Source organism: Aptenodytes patagonicus, unplaced genomic scaffold (genome assembly GCF_965638725.1).
Source record: "Aptenodytes patagonicus unplaced genomic scaffold, bAptPat1.pri.cur scaffold_71, whole genome shotgun sequence".
Classification (NCBI taxonomy): domain Eukaryota; kingdom Metazoa; phylum Chordata; class Aves; order Sphenisciformes; family Spheniscidae; genus Aptenodytes; species Aptenodytes patagonicus.
Genome location: NW_027472020.1, coordinates 185,342 through 204,746, shown reverse-complemented (window position 1 = coordinate 204,746; position 19,405 = coordinate 185,342). Strand labels below are relative to the sequence as shown.

Below are 19,405 nucleotides of genomic sequence, written 5' to 3'. Positions count from 1 at the left end.
AAATGAGGGTTTGGGCCTTCAAGATGGGGCTTTGGACCACATAAATGAGACTTTGGTAACTTAATATGAGAGTCTGGATCTAAAACCGAGGACTTGGGACTTTGAAAATAAGAGTTGGGATTGTATAAATGAGGCTTTGCACAGCCAGTTGTGGCTTTGTAGCCTAAAAATGAGGCTTTGGACCGGGAAATTAGGTTTTGTGTCCTGTAGTAAGGATTTGAACCCTACATGTAGGGTGTATATATGTATATACACCCTAGAGACACATCTCACCCCCACACTGAGCTCCTGGTTCTGGGTAGGTCTCTCCATTTTGGCCCTTCAACAAGGTCTTCCAATTCCCAGCCTGGCACCCTCTTGCAAACCGGTGCAGAAAGATCTGCCCCTGCAAAGTGAAATTCAGCTTTGCAGACCCTCATCACTCGCTCGCGCCAGTGTCCTCAGGAACAACCTTTGCTCAAGGTCAGGGACTGCATCTTTAGGGCGGCATCAGGGTGGCCCCTTCCCCCCCGATGCTGGAGGGGGTCCTAAGCAGAAGCTTCCCGTAAGGACGGTTTGGTTCCTGGGTTGCATAGGATGGATTTGGGCAAGGAGGAAAATGCCAGGAAACAGCAGGGGACGCGAGTGCCACCGTGCTGGGACTGGAGGTGGACCTTCTGTCAGCGTGGGTGGCCCACGGGATGGCCAAACAGGGCACCTACCTGGAGGATTTCATAAGTAGAGGTAGAAACTGGATATAAATTGGGTCATCTGGGAGATAAATAGGATAGTAGAGAGCCCTGGCTCTACCCCAGGTGGAAATAGAAAGTCCAGGCCAGCGGAGCTGGGCTCAGCCTTGCTCTCTTTCCTTCCCCGGTCCCTTATGGCCCTGGGCGTAAGCTTAGGTGGCCTCCGCTGCCCCTGCACGTACGTGCCCTCCATGCCTCCCCAGCTGCACTTGCATCCTCTCCTTTCCCCGCCAGGGATCTTCAGTTCTTCACAACATTGCTCCAAGTGCCTGGCTGCCCTCTCTTGCCCGCAAAACCACCTTCCTTTCCATAGCGGCCATGGAGAAGGTCCTTTGGATGGAAGAGGTCACGAGGGAAGGTCCCTCAGATGGCCCTGCTTGGCTGATCTCAGAGCCAACCGTAAAAAACCCTTCTCCCCCGTTCCGGTTGCGAACAATTCAAAAAAAGTCAACGCCCTTTTGCAACTTCTTTGTGTTTTTATTCATCTCTTTTTCCCCGATCCCTCCAGGTGGGGCCTCTCCAGCCGAGGGAGCGCTGAGCTCGTCTTCAGCGCAAGGCATCGCCTCGAGCCGCTTGCACCAAAACAGAGGTGTTCGTCGAGGGGTGCCTCGAGCGTGCGGGCCTCAGCGCTCCGCGTCCAGAATACAGACTTCTGAGATTATTCCGGCACTGGCCAGAATCTCTCAGGACTGAAGTTCACAGTTTTCTCCATCTTGGTCTCAGCAGCGGCTGCCCGAGAACCTCGTAGGCGGGCTCCTCGCGCAGGCTGGCCTCAGAGCTCGTTACCGATAAGACAGCTATTACGGGTGTTACGAAGGTCGCCACTTCCTGAGCGTGGGAGGGCTTGGCTTTCGCCGTCTGCGTCGTGGCGATTTCAGCGAGGATTTTCTCCGCTAGTCCTCCTCCTCCTCCTCCTCCTCCATAGCTCTGAAGTTCTGCTGCCTGCGCTCGGCTCTGCCTTGGTGCTCGGCCGGTGGGCGCGGGTTTGCCCTTGGGTTGGCCGGTGGCAGGCTGCTTTTTTCCAGGGGAACCGCCTGGGATGACCCGCCACTGCCTGGAAGGACACAATGGGAGAGGTCTAACCTGAGGAGGTCGATGGGTTTGTCGCCACATCCCGCCCTCGCGAGCCACGCGCCTCTTTGTGCAGCCGCCGGCGGCTCGGCTGAGGAAACCCCCTGAGCCAGGACCCTCGGCTGCCGCACGGCTGTCCCCGTGCACAGCTCAGGAGGCCACGCTGGGGCTCTCCTGAAGGGCCCGAGAGGAAGCAGCCCTGTGAAACAGGGGGCTCCCGGCAGCCCCAGCCCGCCCCTCCGGGCGCTGCTGTCACCACTGTTGAGCGGCGATGGGCAGCGAGTGTTTGGGGCTGGGCAACGGGCTCTTGCCGGGTCAGGAAATCACAGAATCACAGAAGACTTTGGGTTGGAAGGGGCTTCTGAAGGTCGTCTAGTCCAAGCCTCCCTGCGAGGAGCAGGGCCGTCTTCGACTAGATCAGGTCGCTCAGAGGCCCCCTCCAACCTGACCTTGAACGTTTCCCGGGATGGGGCAGTGACCGCCTCTCTGGGCAAAAGGAGCCCGTGCAGACACCAGCCCTGAGCCTCACCTGACCCGAGAGCTTCTCCTCCTCCTCCTCTTCCCCCTGATTTCCCAGAACGGTGGTATCTCATCATTTCTCGAGCTTGGACTAGCTGGAAAGGGAAAACCAGGGAATCCCACTGGAAACAGGAAGGAGAGACCTCGTCAGAATAGCGTCGCCGGGACGCTGCCGGCCCCGGTGACAGGCAGCGCTGCTCAGGCCTCTTTCCAAAGCATCCGAGAGGGCCGTTCTGCTCCCCCTCCCATCCACTGTCTCCAGAGGCCCGGCACCCTCCCCAGCACCGGCGCTTGCCCCGGTTCCCCACTTCCAACGTGCTTTTGCAATCGCCTCATCAGCGCCCGGGTTGGGACTGAGGGGGCTGGGTGATGCCGGGGAGGTGACAGGGACACTTTTGGTGGGGTCACTTCTGAGGGGGGAGGAGAGGGCCTTGGATCACCATCCTCCCACCGTACCCTTGGGCACGTCCCACCCCAGGGCTCCGTTTCGGTGAAGCCGACGAGTCGTCGGGAGAAAAGGCTGGGCTGAGCTGGCATGAAGCTTTGGCCCAAGTCGGAGCCTTTTGACCCGCAACGCCGGTGCTTTTCCCCACCCGACGACAGAACTTGGTTGCCCGTGCCGTGGAAAGGAGCCGGGAGCTGCTTTACCTTTCGTGCCTTGCCCGAGATGTGGCAAACCCTCCCTTCTCATCTGCTTGTCCCCGCCGGGGACTCGCCTCGAGGTCTTGAGAAGAGGCCTGGGCAGCGGCTCGGCCACAAGCTCCGTTTCAAACCTGGCAACAAGGAGAAGACGCCGACGTGACCCAGAGCACCACCAGCACTCGCTCGCCGCAATCACCTGCTGACGGGCAGACTTTGGAAGGGCCGTAAAGGCCGTTCTTTTCCCCAAGTCTACCGTGTTTTTCCAACGTCTGCTGTGCCCCATCCCCAAGGACAGGCCTGGGAAATGGAGTCCCCTGGCAAAGAAGCCCTGGCCGCCACGGGAAGAAAATGTCGCCTAAATTCCTCTGTCTTTCCCATCAGATCTGCCTCGTGGAACCGACTACGACCTGGGGACGCCAACAAGAACCGCTGCCTAGTTGTCCCCATGGGAGGACATCCGTGGTCACAAGGAGCAAATGCTACCTTGAGCGTCTGCACCAACCAGCGGCTGCGGCTGCCAACGTACTCACTCGGGAAAGAGGATGACGCGGCCGGAAACACTCAGTGAGGCCGCGGGTGCCACCCGGGACACCAGCATGTCCAGCAGCCAGGGGACCTGCAAGGGAGGACCGCAAAGATGGCAGGATGCCCTCTGCACGGCCGAGGCGCTCCGAATCGGAGGAGCCTGAGGCAGGGGGAGTTGTTAGGACCGTAGGTCTCGCCTCGCTCAAGTGGGATGACCGCATCCCGGCCGGGCCACGCGTGAGCATCGCCACAACACTGCCGCGGGAGTGCCCGCACCACAGCGAAACCGAAATGCTCACCTTGAAAACAGCTTTTGCCAGGTTCTCCTTCCCAGACAAGGTCTCCAGGAAGTCATAGTAGAATTTCATTTCCACTCTCCTGCCTTCGATGAGGAGCACCCCAACGTTCCTCAGGACGAGGGCAACGTTCGCCCCCTTCCCCAGGCAGTGAGAGAGGAGGGACGTGACGCCTAGGATGCAGCCCTCCACTTTTCGCCGGGACACAGAGGCGTCCGTGGCCACCTTGGCGTATTTCAGAGGCTCCAGCTCCTTATCGCCTGGAAAAGCACAGGAAGGGGATGGAGGCGCTCGCCCAGTGGCCTTTCCACAGGCGTTTCCCAAGGGCTGCTTACTGCAGTCATCGCATCGCCCCCCCCAGGAAAAAAAAAAACATTTTTGGGCCTGCTCTGCAGAGAGGGAGTTGCTTTAGCGGAGCATCTCAGACCCAGGGCAGGGATGAAACGACCCTGCAACCAGCCAGGGTTTAAATCCGACGTCTTACCGGGCAGGTAGTCCTTGTCGTCCATCAGGTTGTGGACAACCGCCAGGTTCCTGGCCAGGCGAAAGACGGGCCTCTGGATAATCACGGCCTCGTTCCCAGCCTGGATCCACTGGGGGACAGCGTCGAAGGAGCCGAGGGTTGGAATTCGGACTCCCTGGAGCAGGAGAGAAGGCAAGGGCTGCAGAGTGAGGGACTGGCTGGAGGGAAGAGCTGGGAGCGGCCCTGTCCAGGGACGGTGCTTTGGACCAGACCCTGCCCGCTCCTGCTGTTCAGAGACACGAGCCAGGGCAGTGGGGAGAGCTTTAAGGAGGAGCTGCCGAGCCCTCTCCTTCCCTTTCCCCTGCCCCGAAAAAGCAGTGCTGGAGTCAGGGCAGAAGCAGCCCGAGGGCATCCAGGGGTCTCCAGCAACCGGGATCAGCCCTGCGGTACAATACCACCTGCCGGAGGTGATACCACCCTTGCACGAGCCCTGCTTGTCCCCCAGCGGGGACTTATGGGGTGGGCTTTCTGAGGAGGGGAAGTGTAACTGCAGGCCATGCCCCAGGGCCATGGGGACTGCCCACTTCTCTGGGGGGGACAAGGAGGATGTGGGTGCTGCCCCACCTGGCACAGCAGGAACTGTTGTTGGACGTAGCTGGCCACCGCAGCCCAGACGGCTGTTCACTCTGGAAAGCTGGATTCTGGCGAAGCTCAGAGAGAACGTCATCACAGTGAGGTATCTAGGCAAGCTCAGAGCCCCAGTGTTTGTGGGGCAGTGGAAGAGCTGCCAAGGGAAGGTGAGGGCCAGCAACAGCTTGCAGTCCTGGCACCTTTCGTGTGGGAGCAGTCACTGTGGGTTTTCATTTTCGGAGCCGGGCTCCATGCTCCTTCCCAAAGCCTGTGCTTGTGTTTTTGTGTGTGCGCCTCTGCTCTATCTCACCGATAATCCCATAATGTTCCCGTTATACCTGGTTCTTATTTGCAGCTGAAATTCAGCCTCCTTTGGGGGACCCCTGCATCTTGGGCTTTAATCTCTGGGCTGTGTGGTCCAACTGAAGGAGAAAGGGTCGGGGAGGAGGACACATGCCCAGATCCATTCCTTGCCCCTCTGGCTTGCCTTGTGTTGGCTGTCCAGGTCCAATAAATACATCTAGTGTCTGTACGGTTGATACCTTCTACCTTCTGGCTTGCATCTGTAGAGGGCTGATGTCTTGGGGAGAGAAACATGGGCAGGAGGGGTGTGATGAGGGGGTCACGTTTACACGGCAAACCACCCTGGGGATCAGACCCCCTTCGTCGGGCATCTGCTTCCAAAGAAGAGTAGACAGCCCACCCCAGCACAGGAGCATTGCAGAAGCTAACCACCACGCCCTTGGGCCAGAGGGTGCAAATCAGCCCTGGGAAGTGGGTGATTTCCAAGACTCTGGAGCCTGCCCACTGCCCGCACAAGGAAGATCCAATCTGACTTCCTCTCTCAGTGCTGGCTTACACCACGCGGTGGGCATCAGCCCAAATGCCGGGCATCGCAGGAAGCCTCAAGCACACATCACCTCCTTCCCGGATGCACGTGGCGTAAATCAGGCATGCTCAATGGGGCTGAATTCCCCTTTGTACAAGGAGACACAACCCACTGTGTGTGGGAACATGGTGTATTTCTACGGTTAGAAGCTGGGGCATGGGGCAAATAGAGATCAAACTCTGTGTTTTCCCAATGAGCTCTACAGAGGAGCGCCAACGATGGCTAAAACCTTCAGCCTCTGCCTTTTCCAGCACCGTCCCCGTTTGCTATTTTCATAAAATACCAAGTTGTGGCAGAAAAGCCTTGCTTGAAAAGACACTTCTGCTTTTATGATGAAGATGTTCAGGGCGCAGGAATATTTTTCTTATCGCCTCTCTGTCACCATTTGCCATGGAGGGACCCAACAGGGCACTCCTGGTGCGCCCAGGAGACAAAGAGGCATAAGGCACTCTCTTTAGCATTTTCCCAGGGTTTGAAATTCAGGAGCAGGCTGGACCTGGAGTGACAAGAGCTGCAAGTTTTGCTCAATCACTCCAACCTTCCAATTCATCCGTCCATCCATCAAAACATCCGTCCATCCATCCATCCATTCGCCAAACCATTGCAGGTACCCGCTCCTGCCCTATCAGCTACTCAACCACCTGTAACATCACAAGCAGCTGCAAAAGCAAAGGGCCTGATCTTGACCAATCAGCTAAACAGAAAAACGTGACACCACAACCATGTGCACAAGCCAGGGGCCTGATCCTGCCCTATCAGCCACATGCAAGATCAGAAGCACATGCACAAGGCAGGGGAACGGAATGGAATGGAATGGAACGGAACGGAATATTTTTCAGTTGGAATTGAGCTACAACAATCCTCTAGACCAACTGCTTGACCACTCCAGGGCTGACCAAAAGTTAAAGCATGTTAATAAGGGTGTTGTCCAAATGCCTCTTAAACACTGACAGGCTTGGGGCATCGACCACCTCTCCAGGAAGCCTGTTCCAGGGTTTGAACACCCTCTCGGTAAAGAAATGATTCCTCATGTCAAGTCTGAACCTCCCCTGGCGCAGCTTTGACCCATTCCCAGGTGTCCTGCCCCTGGATCCCAGGGGCACCTCCCTCTCCATGTCCCTCCTCAGGAAGCTGTAGAGCGCAATGCGGTTGCCCTCAGCCTCCTCCCCAAACAAGACAAACCCAGAGTCCTCCGCTGCTCCTCAGAGGACATGCCTTCCACCTTTGTTGCCCTCCTCTGGACACATTCGAGGACCTTCACATCCTTCTTAAATGGTGGGACCCAGAACTGCACACAATTTTCTTGGCTGCCTGGGCACACTGCTGCCTCCCGTTGAGCAGGACCCCCAGATCCCTTTCTGCAGGTCTGCTCTCCCGCCACTCCTCTCCCAGTTTATACTTGTGCCCAAAACCAAATTCCGTTTTATGAGGACAGCGTGTAGTTAGCCAGGGTCAACACCAAACCACGACTCCTTTCTGCACATAATAACTTAATACAAACTGACTGTACATGTTTATAGTGCAAAGTATTTTAGGAAGTCAAAGAGGCAGAAGCAGAGGGAAAAACAACTTGCGAAGATGAGAAAGTTCAACTCTACGGCCAGTGTTCTTTGCAGGCATTTTAGCTCCATTTCAATGTGTAGTCTTTGCCTAATTCAAGTTCAAGCCGGGTGATTTCCAGGACCTTTGAAAAACAAACAAAAACGCAGCAATGAGTAACTCTGCTCTGAAGATGTCTTGGTTTTCTGCAGCTCATAGAAGATGGCTGGTTCTTATTTCAGATTACTTCTCTTCACTATCTTAATTCATCTTTTTGGCTATATCTATTATATGATAATATTATTATATTTATTTTATTTTATTTTACAGTAATTATATTGTATTAAATTACATTGTATTACATTATATTCTGCTATGCTGTTACTATAGATTTTACATAATATTTTTCTATATTATATATTCCTGTCATATAATAATTATAAATTTTAATATATTAATACATTATCTTTTGCCTTCCCACTGAAAAGCAGAAATAAATGAGACTCAACAGAACACTGAGTTCTGTAGAAAGGGTGGTAAATTAAATTAAACATCGACTGATTTTTAGCTTGGGGGGATGTCACTGAACAAGTGCAACCATGACTTGTGATGAGACTTCATTAATTCTGTAGGAAAAAAAAAAATGTTGCAAAAGTACCCTGAGTTCTTACTTTTTAGATGTCAGTGTTTTTACTGCAATAAAGTAGTATATTTTAGAAGTTATATTACAGCCAAGAGGTGAACCTCCAAGCATTTAAGATCACATAACTAATAGCAACGACAGGATTTGCCTGTAAACCATCGACTTACCTGGTTTTGGCTGTTGTAAGACGCAACATGAGGAGATTGGATCGCTTCACCGTTCTGCGATACCGTCACCTCCTGGACGGTTGAGGTCACCCCCAAAATTTTAATTCGAGTAAACTTCAAATTATTCGGATCAGCATAACCACGGTGCAAAACCTTTATCTCTAAAATATTCTGAAGGAAGAGGAAAAAGCAAGTTAGTGATTTATCCTTGGGCAGTTACTTTTCAGGATATGCTTTTATCAGCCCACCTGAGGCTTACAATTTTCCACTCTTCTTCAATTTAAAAAAAAAAAAAACAGAAATAACCGCTTTAATTACGCTTTTCCTTACCAGCTTTCTGTAAGAGCAGGACAATGGGCGATTACTATGTAATCTTACAACTGCAAATAGCAGAAAAACCCTTTTCTCCCTTAGCAGTTTACGTCCAATTCCTTGAGAAAGTCAAAAGAAATGAGAAATCGGAGCACTGAGGATAAAACAACAACATTTTGGCCACCTGGAAAACTAATGAAACAACACACCTTTTTTTTTTTTATTACCATATAAAAAGCATTTCTTTTAAACCCATAGTCCGTATAATCACCGTCTAATTTAATTCCAGCTATTCAACGGCTTAAAACAAAAAGTTTAAAGCTGACACGCTGGAAATGCCAATCATTATAACAAGCACCACTAATCGCTGACTTTCTTACACAGCAACTGCTCCACGGTCGAGATTCTGTGTTGAAGAATAATGATAAAAATTAAGAACAACGATAAAAAAGAGTCACAAACGGAGTCAGTAACTCCACACCAGCCTCTGTTCAAAGGTTCTGCTGCAACCTTTAAACAATTAACAGCTCTTAACGAAAACTAAACCATTTTTGCCCAACTAGATTTTCTCTGCTTTTCCCTCGGGCTCCTAACGTGGAGATTTGATAATGGCAGCGGAAAATACCATCCTCTAGTGCAGTGGAGCGCAAAACAAATCCACTGGGGTGTGGGAAGAAAATGGTTTTGTACTATTAATAAATAAAAGTTAAAATATTTTTATCGTAGCATCTATTTCACCTTTACCCACCTTTTTAAATTTCTGTCTCTGTGTATGCTTTGTGATGCACATAACAGTAGGTAGCACAATTGTTTTCTATACCTAGATATGTATATAATTTATAAATAAAGATGCGTATGTTGGGGGGAGGCACTCAAAAACTCTTACTGCTGGGGAAGCGTAGTCAAAATCTTTGGCGATCGCTGCCCCTACCTTTCTAAACCATTTGAAAGCACTTTCCTGGCTCTAACTGTGACTGTATTCCAGATGGGGTAGATTTTGTGTACAGTCACTTCTTTCTAGTCTGTCCAAGTACATTTGTGTCCTACGTGGATATCTACGCTTAACTGCAAGGCTGTAAAATACGCACGGGCTGCTTGCCTGAAATGTATTCATTTACATGGGAACGATGAGCAAAAATCATGCGGAACACACCGCTGGCAAAATATTGGCCTTATTGCCTTTCTGCGTTGATACACGCTTTCGTTTTCTACAAATCCTTTTTGAAAAAAACTGGCGTTTTTCAGAATGACGAGAAATTATAACGGCAGGAATATACAAGAAACGCAGCGATAAGCTAAACTAGATACCCTCTGAAGCCAGCTTAAATTCGTTCTCAATACAACTTAACTATATTCACGGCATTATAGCGCAGCCCGGACACAAAACACTCCTAAATTCCTTCATATATATATTTACTTGCCCCCATTTATTGCAAAATTCGTTTTTCCATCTGGGGTGTGATGTTGCCTGTATTACTTTTTTTTTTTTTAAATTAACAGGGAGAGACCTGCAACGGTTTTCACAACGCTGGCTAAGAGCTGGTCCATCACAAAGGGTTAGTAGCATGTGGGGATATCGAAACATTAAAAAAAATGCCAAATTAAAATACCTTAGTTAACATACAACAATAATCACCCCGGGTACTCAAAACCAGCGAGGTACCGTGACATACCCGATTAGCAGTAAATGAGGTCAGCAGATATACACGCTCTTCATACGCATCTGTTAAAAAGAAAGAATGAAGTAAAATGTATTTGCTGGTCACCTTTTCTTTTTTTAAGTTAAATAGAAGAATTGTGCTGCGTGTAGTATAGCTCGTGCGGACTTCCTGCAATGTGTTGGTATGTTAAAAAAAAGATAAATCACAATTTTGTGCATTCCTTGCGATGAACTCAGGGGACAGCTTAGCGTTATTACAAGGATAATACACTGCAGGCGTAAAGGATAAGAGACTGCTAGATACGTCTTATCTGAAGACCATTTGAATTTATTAATATCGAGGAAATTAGTTAAAGCTTCCCACTTCACCTGTGGTTAGGTTCCCCACAGGTTTGAGAACAAATCCTTATTCTATACCTTGTCCTAGGCCCAGGGCACAGCTGAATTCATGCAAAATATATATTCTCTAAATAACAACATTAGGTTACTACTGTGCCAGCATTCTACATTTTAGCGGTGTTACTGTTTTACATTTTACTGTAATTTTAGTTTAATTAGTTAAGTGTAACCGGTTTACTGTAATTTTTTTTCTCTCTGGTTTGTGCTCCTGCTTCCTACGCCGTGTTGCACAACTACGGACTAATCCTGAAATACAACATTAACTGTTCGTGTCAGCGATGCGCTGAGCTAGAGAGAGGCGACGTTTATGCATTGTAGACTCTGAATTAGTTAATTTAGCGTGGAAACAAGAAACTTTGTACTTACCAATGCGCACCCCGTCATCCCAGTAAAGCTGACCTGCTGCAAGCTGACTGTCATTCAAAGCAACGGTGAGCGCCAATGGGTTTCTTCGGCTATGGAAGAAAAGAATATTTGTCTGGGGTAATTGCATTTTATCTTTCTCAACATAGGTAATACAATATCACTTCCATTACGGACATTGTACACAACTTAACTGAGCTCTGTTACCAGCCTTCCCCGATCCATAGCGTTACCGTTAAAGGAGGAAACCAAAAAAGGAGAAAAACCTGCCATGAAGTTGACGTGCTGCCATACTTCCTGATTCTCTCAGGACTGCTCATGTTTATACCAAATGGGAAATGCTTCCGAGCACAGTGTACATTAAACCAGAAAATTGGGCTTTTCCCAGGTTGAAAATAAGGAGTCCAGGCAAATGCAGGCGCCGTGTCACTAATACGCGATTTATTTGCCAGGCCACTAATTAAATATCGCCCCTAAAAAGCAAAAAAATGTTACATTAAATTGTAGTCATACCTGTAAAATGTAGTATTAGCAGGGCTTTGCTGAGGGAGGATGTAGCCGCCTCGGATATGGAGGTTGATATGTTCCAAAGGAGATGGTAAATTTCTGAATTGTCCCCTAAAGCCAAGGTACTCACCCTATTCATGATTAAAAAAAAAACACCACCAAATAAAACTTGGTCTCTGTTGAATTTTCCATTTTAAGCTTTTTTTTAGAATGAAAGTTTATAAATACATAAATACTAAGAAAGTTGTCAGTGCCAATCCTTCTTTAGTGCAGAACTACGTGTTTTCAAGATTCCAATCTGAAATTCTGCATATATAAACCCATTACACAACACTTGATAAACGGAGTGACTTTTAAAGCCTGAGGCCGTAAAAATTGTTTAAAACTTTTGTCTTCCTCCACACCATCATTCCTAGAAAAGAAGTTCTATGCATCCTTGAAGGGGTTCAAAAAAAGCAAACATGGAAGCGCTTCAGTTACAGCTGTTATTCCACCTTTTTACTGGTCATGTTGAACAGGATTACATTACCACAAAGTGATTAGCAAACAAATTAGCCAAGATGTAATTTTTTACATCGCTAAAAACTCCTACTGGACACGTGTTGGTAAAACAGAGGTGGTGGAGTCACACTCCACCCCAGCACGCCGTACACCTGTGACGGTGGATACTATGGAAATTTTCCTGATCATTTCCATAGTAGGAAAAATAAATATACTAGAGTTTTTAAAATTACTCACTGTGTGGTAATCATACCAGCGGGCATTCGGCAGGTAAGCCTTCACCGCTACAGCACCCTGGAACGACACACTTTTGGTTTAGGTCTATTAAAGCCAGAAAGTACAGTTTAGTTCAAATCTCTTCCAATATTTTCATCCGTTTCTAGTATTTTCTCATTTCTTCCCCCAACTTTTCTGATACTTCTATTCCTGCTATTTCACCTGGTCCAGCGCGGGGCTGACGAGCAGTGCCGGTCCCCACAGAAATTGCCTGTGTATTTCCCATGTCGTTTTGTCTCTCACAAACCTGCAAAGTAACAAAAGAGCGGCCGAGCCCTCGGGGTCAACCTTTCCCAAAGTGTTTCCTTGTTGAAGCCTTTTTTTCTCAGTAAAACTACCATTTCCTCAGCCGCGAGCATGCTACCACTAGTAACAGGCAACATTATTACCTATCTATTCATAATAGATAATAAGGGTCAAAAATTAATCCCTTTTTTTTACAAATGTATCACTTAGTCCTTGTCAAGAGTGTATTAAGATCCTAAAGTGAAAATCTTCAGGGCAATGCCACCTATTACTTAATTTTCACGTCTGCTGTTGCTTCACGTTTGCTGGCCTATACCTACGCACGCACTAGAATTTTTATTTAGGCTATTTAGATCACAAAACTTAAAAAAAAAAAAACACTTTTGCTTGCTATTAGCAACAGCAAAATTAAGTAGTGGCCCAATTACTTTCTGATTTGCGCTGCTTATTTTTTGACAGGCGCTTTGTCAGGATCAAGTCTCAGATTACTCAAAAAGACGCCGGGATGACACGCTGACAAGTCAGTGGGGTTTAGTGGAAGACAAGCATTTTTAGATATTAGGCTTCACCTTTAACATTAAGGCATTGATCAGCCTTTGGCACGTATCGCCCCTTCTGACCAGGTACCAATGAAGGCTCACGTCTCTAAAAACATGTCTTTTTTTAAAAACAAAAAAACCAACCTGCTATAAACCCCCCCTCTTTTTTTTTTTTTTTTTTTTTTTTTTTAAAAACTGCCATATCTGTTTGGCCAAAATAAGTCACCGTGCCCTACAAACGTCTCAAAACGGGCGTCAAACCCCCTATTTTCTCCCCCCTTTTCTGTTTCTCTGCTTAAAGGTTTTGCCCAGCTGTTTCTGCGGCACGTGCTCTCTGATTCTGCGTATATCCAGCACCAGGCAGAAGGTATTTGCTGAATACCACTAGGGATGATGAGAATGAGCTTCAAAATCGATATATGAATTATGTTTCTAGATAAGACAAAAAAGTCGGCACCGTGGGGAACGGAGCCCTTGAGGCATCACAGCGAGCCGATGCTCAGTGTGCGTATTCTCCATCCCTCGCCGGTTTTAAGAGAAAAATTGCTGTAACAGGGAAAAACCTTTCTAGGAGGCCGACGGAAACCCCAGGGACTTCAGTAGGAATTCATTATGAACGGGGAAGGAAGGACCCCACTTACTCGTGGAGCAGAGGGCGGACGACGGTGCTGCCGTGAGCGTTGGCTTCGTGCATTAACGTGTACAAATAAGGTAAGAGGGTGTATCTTATATTTAGCACTTTCCTGGAAATGTCTTCAAATGTGGAATTCCAGGCAACAGGATCTTGCCTCTAAACAAGAGAGAAGAGTCTTTTGTTATTCAGATGGGATTGTTTTGTTTGGAAGAGACGGGGAATAAAACAGAATCTGCTCATATTTACAACGGACCTCACCTTCAGCATCTTTTCTTTCATCTTATTGCCCCTAAGACCGTGTAATGTAGTGGCAGTAACTGTCAAACATGCCTCAAAATCGACATAGCGAAGCATAGCTGAGGAGATCTGGGTGGAGCCTTGCAAGTTCCTTGCTCTCCTCTAATTTAGAGTACCTTTATTTAGTTCTCTGTTCTTTAAGGGAGGACAAATAGCTCTGCTCCGCTCGACCTAAAGCTCTCACGAGGAGAAACATGCTGTTTCCCTTATTGCCATTTTTCCAGTTCTCTCGTTTTACAGCTCCCTATAGTACAGTCTCCTGCATTTAGACAGTTCTTTTCATTTATTCTGAAAAGAAAGACAGTATTCTATGGAAGCGGGCAAAGTACAGGAATTTCAGACACTCGGGAATCTCATTCCACTGGTCCCTTTTCTGATTTGCTGGGAAATGAAGAATAATTAGGGATGACACCGGCAAGGTCCGTTTTGCCCCTTTAAATGGGCTTAGCCATAAAAGTAATTATGGTCGTCTCCAAAGTGTGGTATGTTTAAATGAAAATGGCCTGCGTGTAAAAAAATAACTATTTTAGTCTTGTAGAGTTGGTATGTTTAAGTAGAATTGGACCACATGAAAAATAATGATTTTCTTCTTGCAGATGTGGTGCGTTTACGTAAAAATGGCATAGATGGGGAATAAAAAAAATGTAGGAAATGGGGAAAAGGTGGGAAATAAAAAACCTCAGTCGAAACAAACATGGAAGGCGCCCACCTTGGCTCCCTTCCCGTTGTGATTCCTCGAGTACGGGTAAAAGGCACCCAGCTCCATCCATCGAGCACACAGCTCGTACTCCCAGTCCTCGAAGAAGCCGCAGATATCTGCTCCTGTCTGAAAATTTAAAAAAAAAAAAACCAACCCAAACAACCCACATCCGATGGCGATACTCTGCGTTTTTGTTAATAAAGATAATTGAAATAGACGGCGATAAGTCGGGAGCGGACAGAAGAGGGCTTTAAACTAGAGGTGCCAGGGGAGGGGAACCTCAATCCATCCCACTCCTACCAGTTGGATGCCAGGGCCAGCAAGGGACGCCCAGGGCCTGGAGAAGGGACACAGCTCAGCAGGGGAGCGCCTGAAGAGCAGCACAAAGGAACTGCAGCCAGTGAGACAGCGTCATCAGGGGCCCGGCTTCAATGCCTCTGTGCAAACGTAGCACGGGGAATAAACAAGGGCAGTTAGAGACGCGTGCACGCCGGCAGGGCTACAACCTTGCTGGCATCACGGAGACGTGCTGGGATGGATCCTGTGCCTGGAGTGTTGGCATGGAGGGATACAGGCTCTTTAGGAAGGACAGGCAGGGGAGATGAGGAGGGGGTGTCGCCCTCTATGTCAATGACCAGCTGGAGTGCATGGAGCTCTGCCTGGGGATGGATGAGGAGCCGACCGAGAGCTCGTGGGTCAGAATTAAAGGGAAGGAAGGGACAGGTGACATTACGGTGGGGGTCTGCTACAGGCCACCCGACCAGGAAGACCGAGTGGATGAGGCCCTCTACAGACAGATAGGAGCTGCCTTACGCTCACAAGCCCTGGTCCTCGTGCGGGACTTCAACCACCCCGACATCTGTTGCAGGGACAACACGGCAGGGCATAAGCAATCCGGGAGTTCCTGGAGCGCGTCCATGACAACTTCCTTCTCCAAGTGGTAGAGGAGCCAAGGAGGAGAGGTGCTCTGCTGGACCTTGTTCTCACCAACAAGGAGGGGCTGGTGGGGAACGTGAAGCTCAAGGGCAGCCTGGGCTGCAGTGACCATGAAATGGCGGAGTTCAAGAGCCTCAGGGCACCGAAGAGGGCGCACAGCAAGCTCACTACCCGGGACTTCAGCAGAGCAGACTTTGGCCTCTTCAGGGATCTGCTTGGTAGAGTGCCATGGGACAAAGCCCTGGAGGGAAGAGGGGCCCAAGAAAGCTGGGCGATATTCAAGGATCGCCTCCTTCAAGCTCAGGAGCGATGCATCCCAGCAAAGAGGAAGCCAGGCAAAAACGCCAGGAGGCCTGCGTGGATGAACAAGGAGCTCCTGGACAAACTCAAACACAAAAAGGAAGCCTGCAGAGGGTGGAAGCAAGGACAGGGAGCCTGGGAGGAATAGAGAGAAATTGTCCGAGCAGCCAGGGACCAGGTTAGGAAAGCTAAAGCCCTGAGAGAATTAAATCTGGCCGGGGACGGCAAGGGCAACAAGAAAAGGTTCTATAGATATGTCAGGGACAGAAGGAAGACGAGGGAAAATGTGGGCCCTCTCCGGAAGGAAACGGGAGACCTGGTTACCCAGGATACGGAGAAGGCGGAGGTACTCAATGACTTTTTTGCCTCGGTCTCCACCGGCAAGTGCTCGAGCCTCACCGCCCAAGCCACAGAAGGCAAAGGCAGGGACTGGGAGAATGAAGAGCTGCCCACTGTGGGAGAACATCAGGTTCGAGACCATCTAAGGACCTGAAGGTGCACAAGTCCATGGGACCCGATGAGATCCATCTGCGGGTCCTGAAGGAACTGGCGGATGAAGTTGCTAAGCCACTATGCATCGTATTTGAGAAGTCGGGGCAGTCCGGGGAAGTTCCCGCTGACTGGATAACGGGAAACATCACCCCCATTTTTAAGAAGGGGAAAAAGGAAGGCCCGGGGAACTACAGGCCAGTCAGCCTCACCTCTGTGCCTGGGAAGATCATGGAACAGATCCTCCTGGAAGCTATGCTAAGGCACATGGAGGGCAGGGAGGTGATTCGAGACAGCCAGCATTGTTCAGCCTAGAGAAGAGAAGGCTTCAGGGAAACCTTATTGCAGCCTGTCAGTACTTCAAGGGGGCTTATGAAAAAGATGGCGGCAAACTTTTCAGCAGGGCCTGTTGCGACAGGACAAGGGGGAACGGCTTGAAACTAAAGGGGGGGAGATACAGACTAGAGAGAAGGAAGACATTCCACCACCCTCCGGGTCGTGAAACACCGGCACAGGTTGCCCAGAGAGGTGGTGGATGCCCCATCCCTGGAAACATTCCAGGTCAGGTTGGGCGGGGCTCTGAGCGACCTGATCTAGTTGAAGATGTCCCTGCCCGCGGCAGGGGGGTTGGACTAGACGACCTTTAGAGGTCCCTTCCAACCCAAACCATTCGGTGATTCTATGGGCCTGACTGCAGCATACACAAAACTCCACCGGTAGCTACCTTGGAGGAATCTAGAACCCAAGAGTTCTACTCCCTCCTGAGGTGGCCAAAAAGACAGGCCAGGAAGCCTGGCAGGAAGCCTGAGCCACTACTAACCATGGTCCTTCTTGCAACAGGAGAGAAACTTTTCAGGTAGGTACCTTCTAGGAGTCCCAGGCTGCTACCTGGGAACACAGTTTCTGTGTAAATTTTAAAATAGCTCCAGCAACTGCCTGGCAAGTCAAGTGGGCTGTCACCTGGGATGAGATTTTCACTCCGGGGGGACAGCCGCACTGGGGATCTACCAGGGAGAAATCCTCAGCTGCTTCCCAGGAGCGAGGCGACTCGCACGCAGACGCAAATCTACTTGGGTCCCCCTTTGCGCAGAGTCCCTCTGAAACGGAGCTAACTATACGCCACCGAAAACCAACTTGGGCAGCGGGCCCTGCAGCCCCCCAGTCAGCGACCTGCCATCAGAGCTCCCACAATCACAGCCTGCCAGTGGAGGCAACGACAACTGGGCAGCGACTCTGCACCGGGGGTAGGTCTCTGCGCAGAGAAACCAGGCCGGGCACCACTAGAAATACTTTGCGGCCGCGGAGGCTGAGCGCTTCGCCCACGAGGACACAAAACCACCGGAGGAACCACCACGGACGAGCTCCCTCCCGGTGCACAGGCGGGATGTCAGCTCCTTCCCGGATGAGGCAAACCGACCTGCGCTGCTGCTACCTCGCAGCGGTCCCAGACAGCCGCCTGGCCTGGGGGGGTCCTTCCACCAGATGCAAACCACCTTCGCTTTCCGCCCAGCCGGAGTCCCAGGTGGCTGCATGCAGTTGGAGCTTCCTCCTGGAGGAGGCACGCTACCTGGGGTCTCGACAGGGCAGGGCTCCCGGGCTGCCACCCCGGACACGTGCGCCTTTCAGATGAGGGCCGCCAAAGCCGCCCCGTACCTGGGGGGAGTCCCAGGCGGGTCCCAGAGCAGACACCTCCCGCCCCAAACGGGCGAACTAGCTCAGGCAGGTACCTGGCAGCTGCCTCGGGCGGCTCCCAGCAGCGGAAGAGCCCCTCGGCTCCCGTCGCGGCCTGAGGCTGAGCCGAGGGCGCCGAGCCCGGACGCGCTTTGCTTCCTCACCTCCCCCCGCCGCAGACATCGTGAGGGCACCGGGCGCCTCCCTCGCTGCTCCGCGTGGCGGGAGGTCCCGCGCTCCTTGGGGTGACACCGGCCGGGAAGCGCCAGGGCCTTCCTCCCCCCGGCTGCCCCGGGGACGCGGAGGGGCCCGGCAGAAGCCGCGGGGGCCGCACGGGCCCGGGCCGGACGGGCCGCAGCCGGGGGCGGGTCCCTCCCCTCAGGGCTTTCCCGCCTCTCTGCCGGCCTCCCGAGAGCGGCGCTGGGATTGGGCAGGGCACGCCCGGCTCCGATTGGCGGCGCTTCCCGCGGCGGCAGCCGATTGGCTGTCGCCGTGCCGGCCGGGGAAGGCTCTGGGCTGAAGTGGGGGAGCGTTCCAGGGGGAGGGGGCGGTTGTCATGGCGGCGGCCCGGCCCAGCCCCTGCCGCAGCCTGCGCTGTCAGGCGCTGAGGGCCCGCCCTCCGAGGCTGTCTTCAGTTTTGGGCCCCTCGCTACAAGAAGGACGTCGAGGTGCTGGAGCGTGTCCAGAGAAGGGCAACGGAGCTGGGGAAGGGTCTGGGGAACAAGCCTGCTGAGGAGCGGCTGAGGGAACTGGGCTTCTTTAGCCTGGAGAGAAGGAGGCTGAGGGGAGACCTCGTCGCTCTCTACAACCACCTGCAAGGAGGTTGTAGCGAGGGGGGGGTCGGTCTCTTCTCCCAGGTAACAAGCGACAGGATGAGAGGAAACGGCCTCGAGCTGCGCCAGGGGAGGTTTAGATTGGACATGGGGAAAAATTCCTTCACTGAAAGCGTTGTCAAGCACTAGAACAGGCTGCCCAGGGAAGTGGTTGAGTCCCCATCCCTGGAGGTATTTAAAAGACGTGTAGATGCGGCGCTGAGGGACATGGTTTAGCGGGCACGGTGGTGGTGGGTTGACGGTTCGACTCGATGATCTTAGAGGTCTTTTCCAACCTTAATGATTCTATGATTCTCACGCACAGCGCTGCGAGTTTGCTCCAGGAAGCGTGAGGGAAATTCCCTTCCCAAACTATCCTATCAGCTGGTCTTTACGGCAGGAGAGCGCGTCAACGGTGTGACTGTCCATGTTAGTTCACAGCAGGGGCTGAGGTGCGATGAGGTACTGGAGCGTGGCCGCAGGCTCTGGTAGTGTTTGTGCTGAAGTAAAACGAACGAAAGGGCAGCCCGGCCCTGGAAAGAAGGGCTGTGCTTTGTGGAAGCTTAGAGCTGTCCGAGAAGGATAAAGGGCAGCCCTGGATGATGCCACCAGTGACACTGAGACCCTTAAAATGAGGGGAGGGATCCTGAA

General features: G+C 51.1%; 1 protein-coding gene and 1 long non-coding RNA gene across 2 annotated transcripts; both read right to left on the bottom strand.

Annotated features, from left to right (window-relative positions):
• Positions 1 to 1,424: 1,424 nt before the first annotated feature.
• Positions 1,425 to 4,815, bottom strand: LOC143173380 (uncharacterized). The gene is made up of 7 exons (XM_076363604.1): positions 4,700 to 4,815; positions 4,266 to 4,462; positions 3,785 to 4,041; positions 3,491 to 3,576; positions 2,967 to 3,091; positions 2,329 to 2,440; positions 1,425 to 1,782 (listed from the first exon to the last, which is right to left on the bottom strand). The coding sequence occupies exons 1-7, from the start codon at positions 4,813 to 4,815 to the stop codon at positions 1,425 to 1,427; spliced, it is 1,251 nt and encodes a 416-aa protein (XP_076219719.1).
• Positions 4,816 to 7,253: 2,438 nt separating this feature from the next.
• Positions 7,254 to 10,918, bottom strand: LOC143173392 (uncharacterized). Its single transcript, XR_012997545.1, has 4 exons — positions 10,850 to 10,918; positions 10,098 to 10,147; positions 8,113 to 8,283; positions 7,254 to 7,447 (listed from the first exon to the last, which is right to left on the bottom strand). It is a non-coding gene; the product is annotated as an uncharacterized LOC143173392 (long non-coding RNA).
• Positions 10,919 to 19,405: the final 8,487 nt, after the last annotated feature.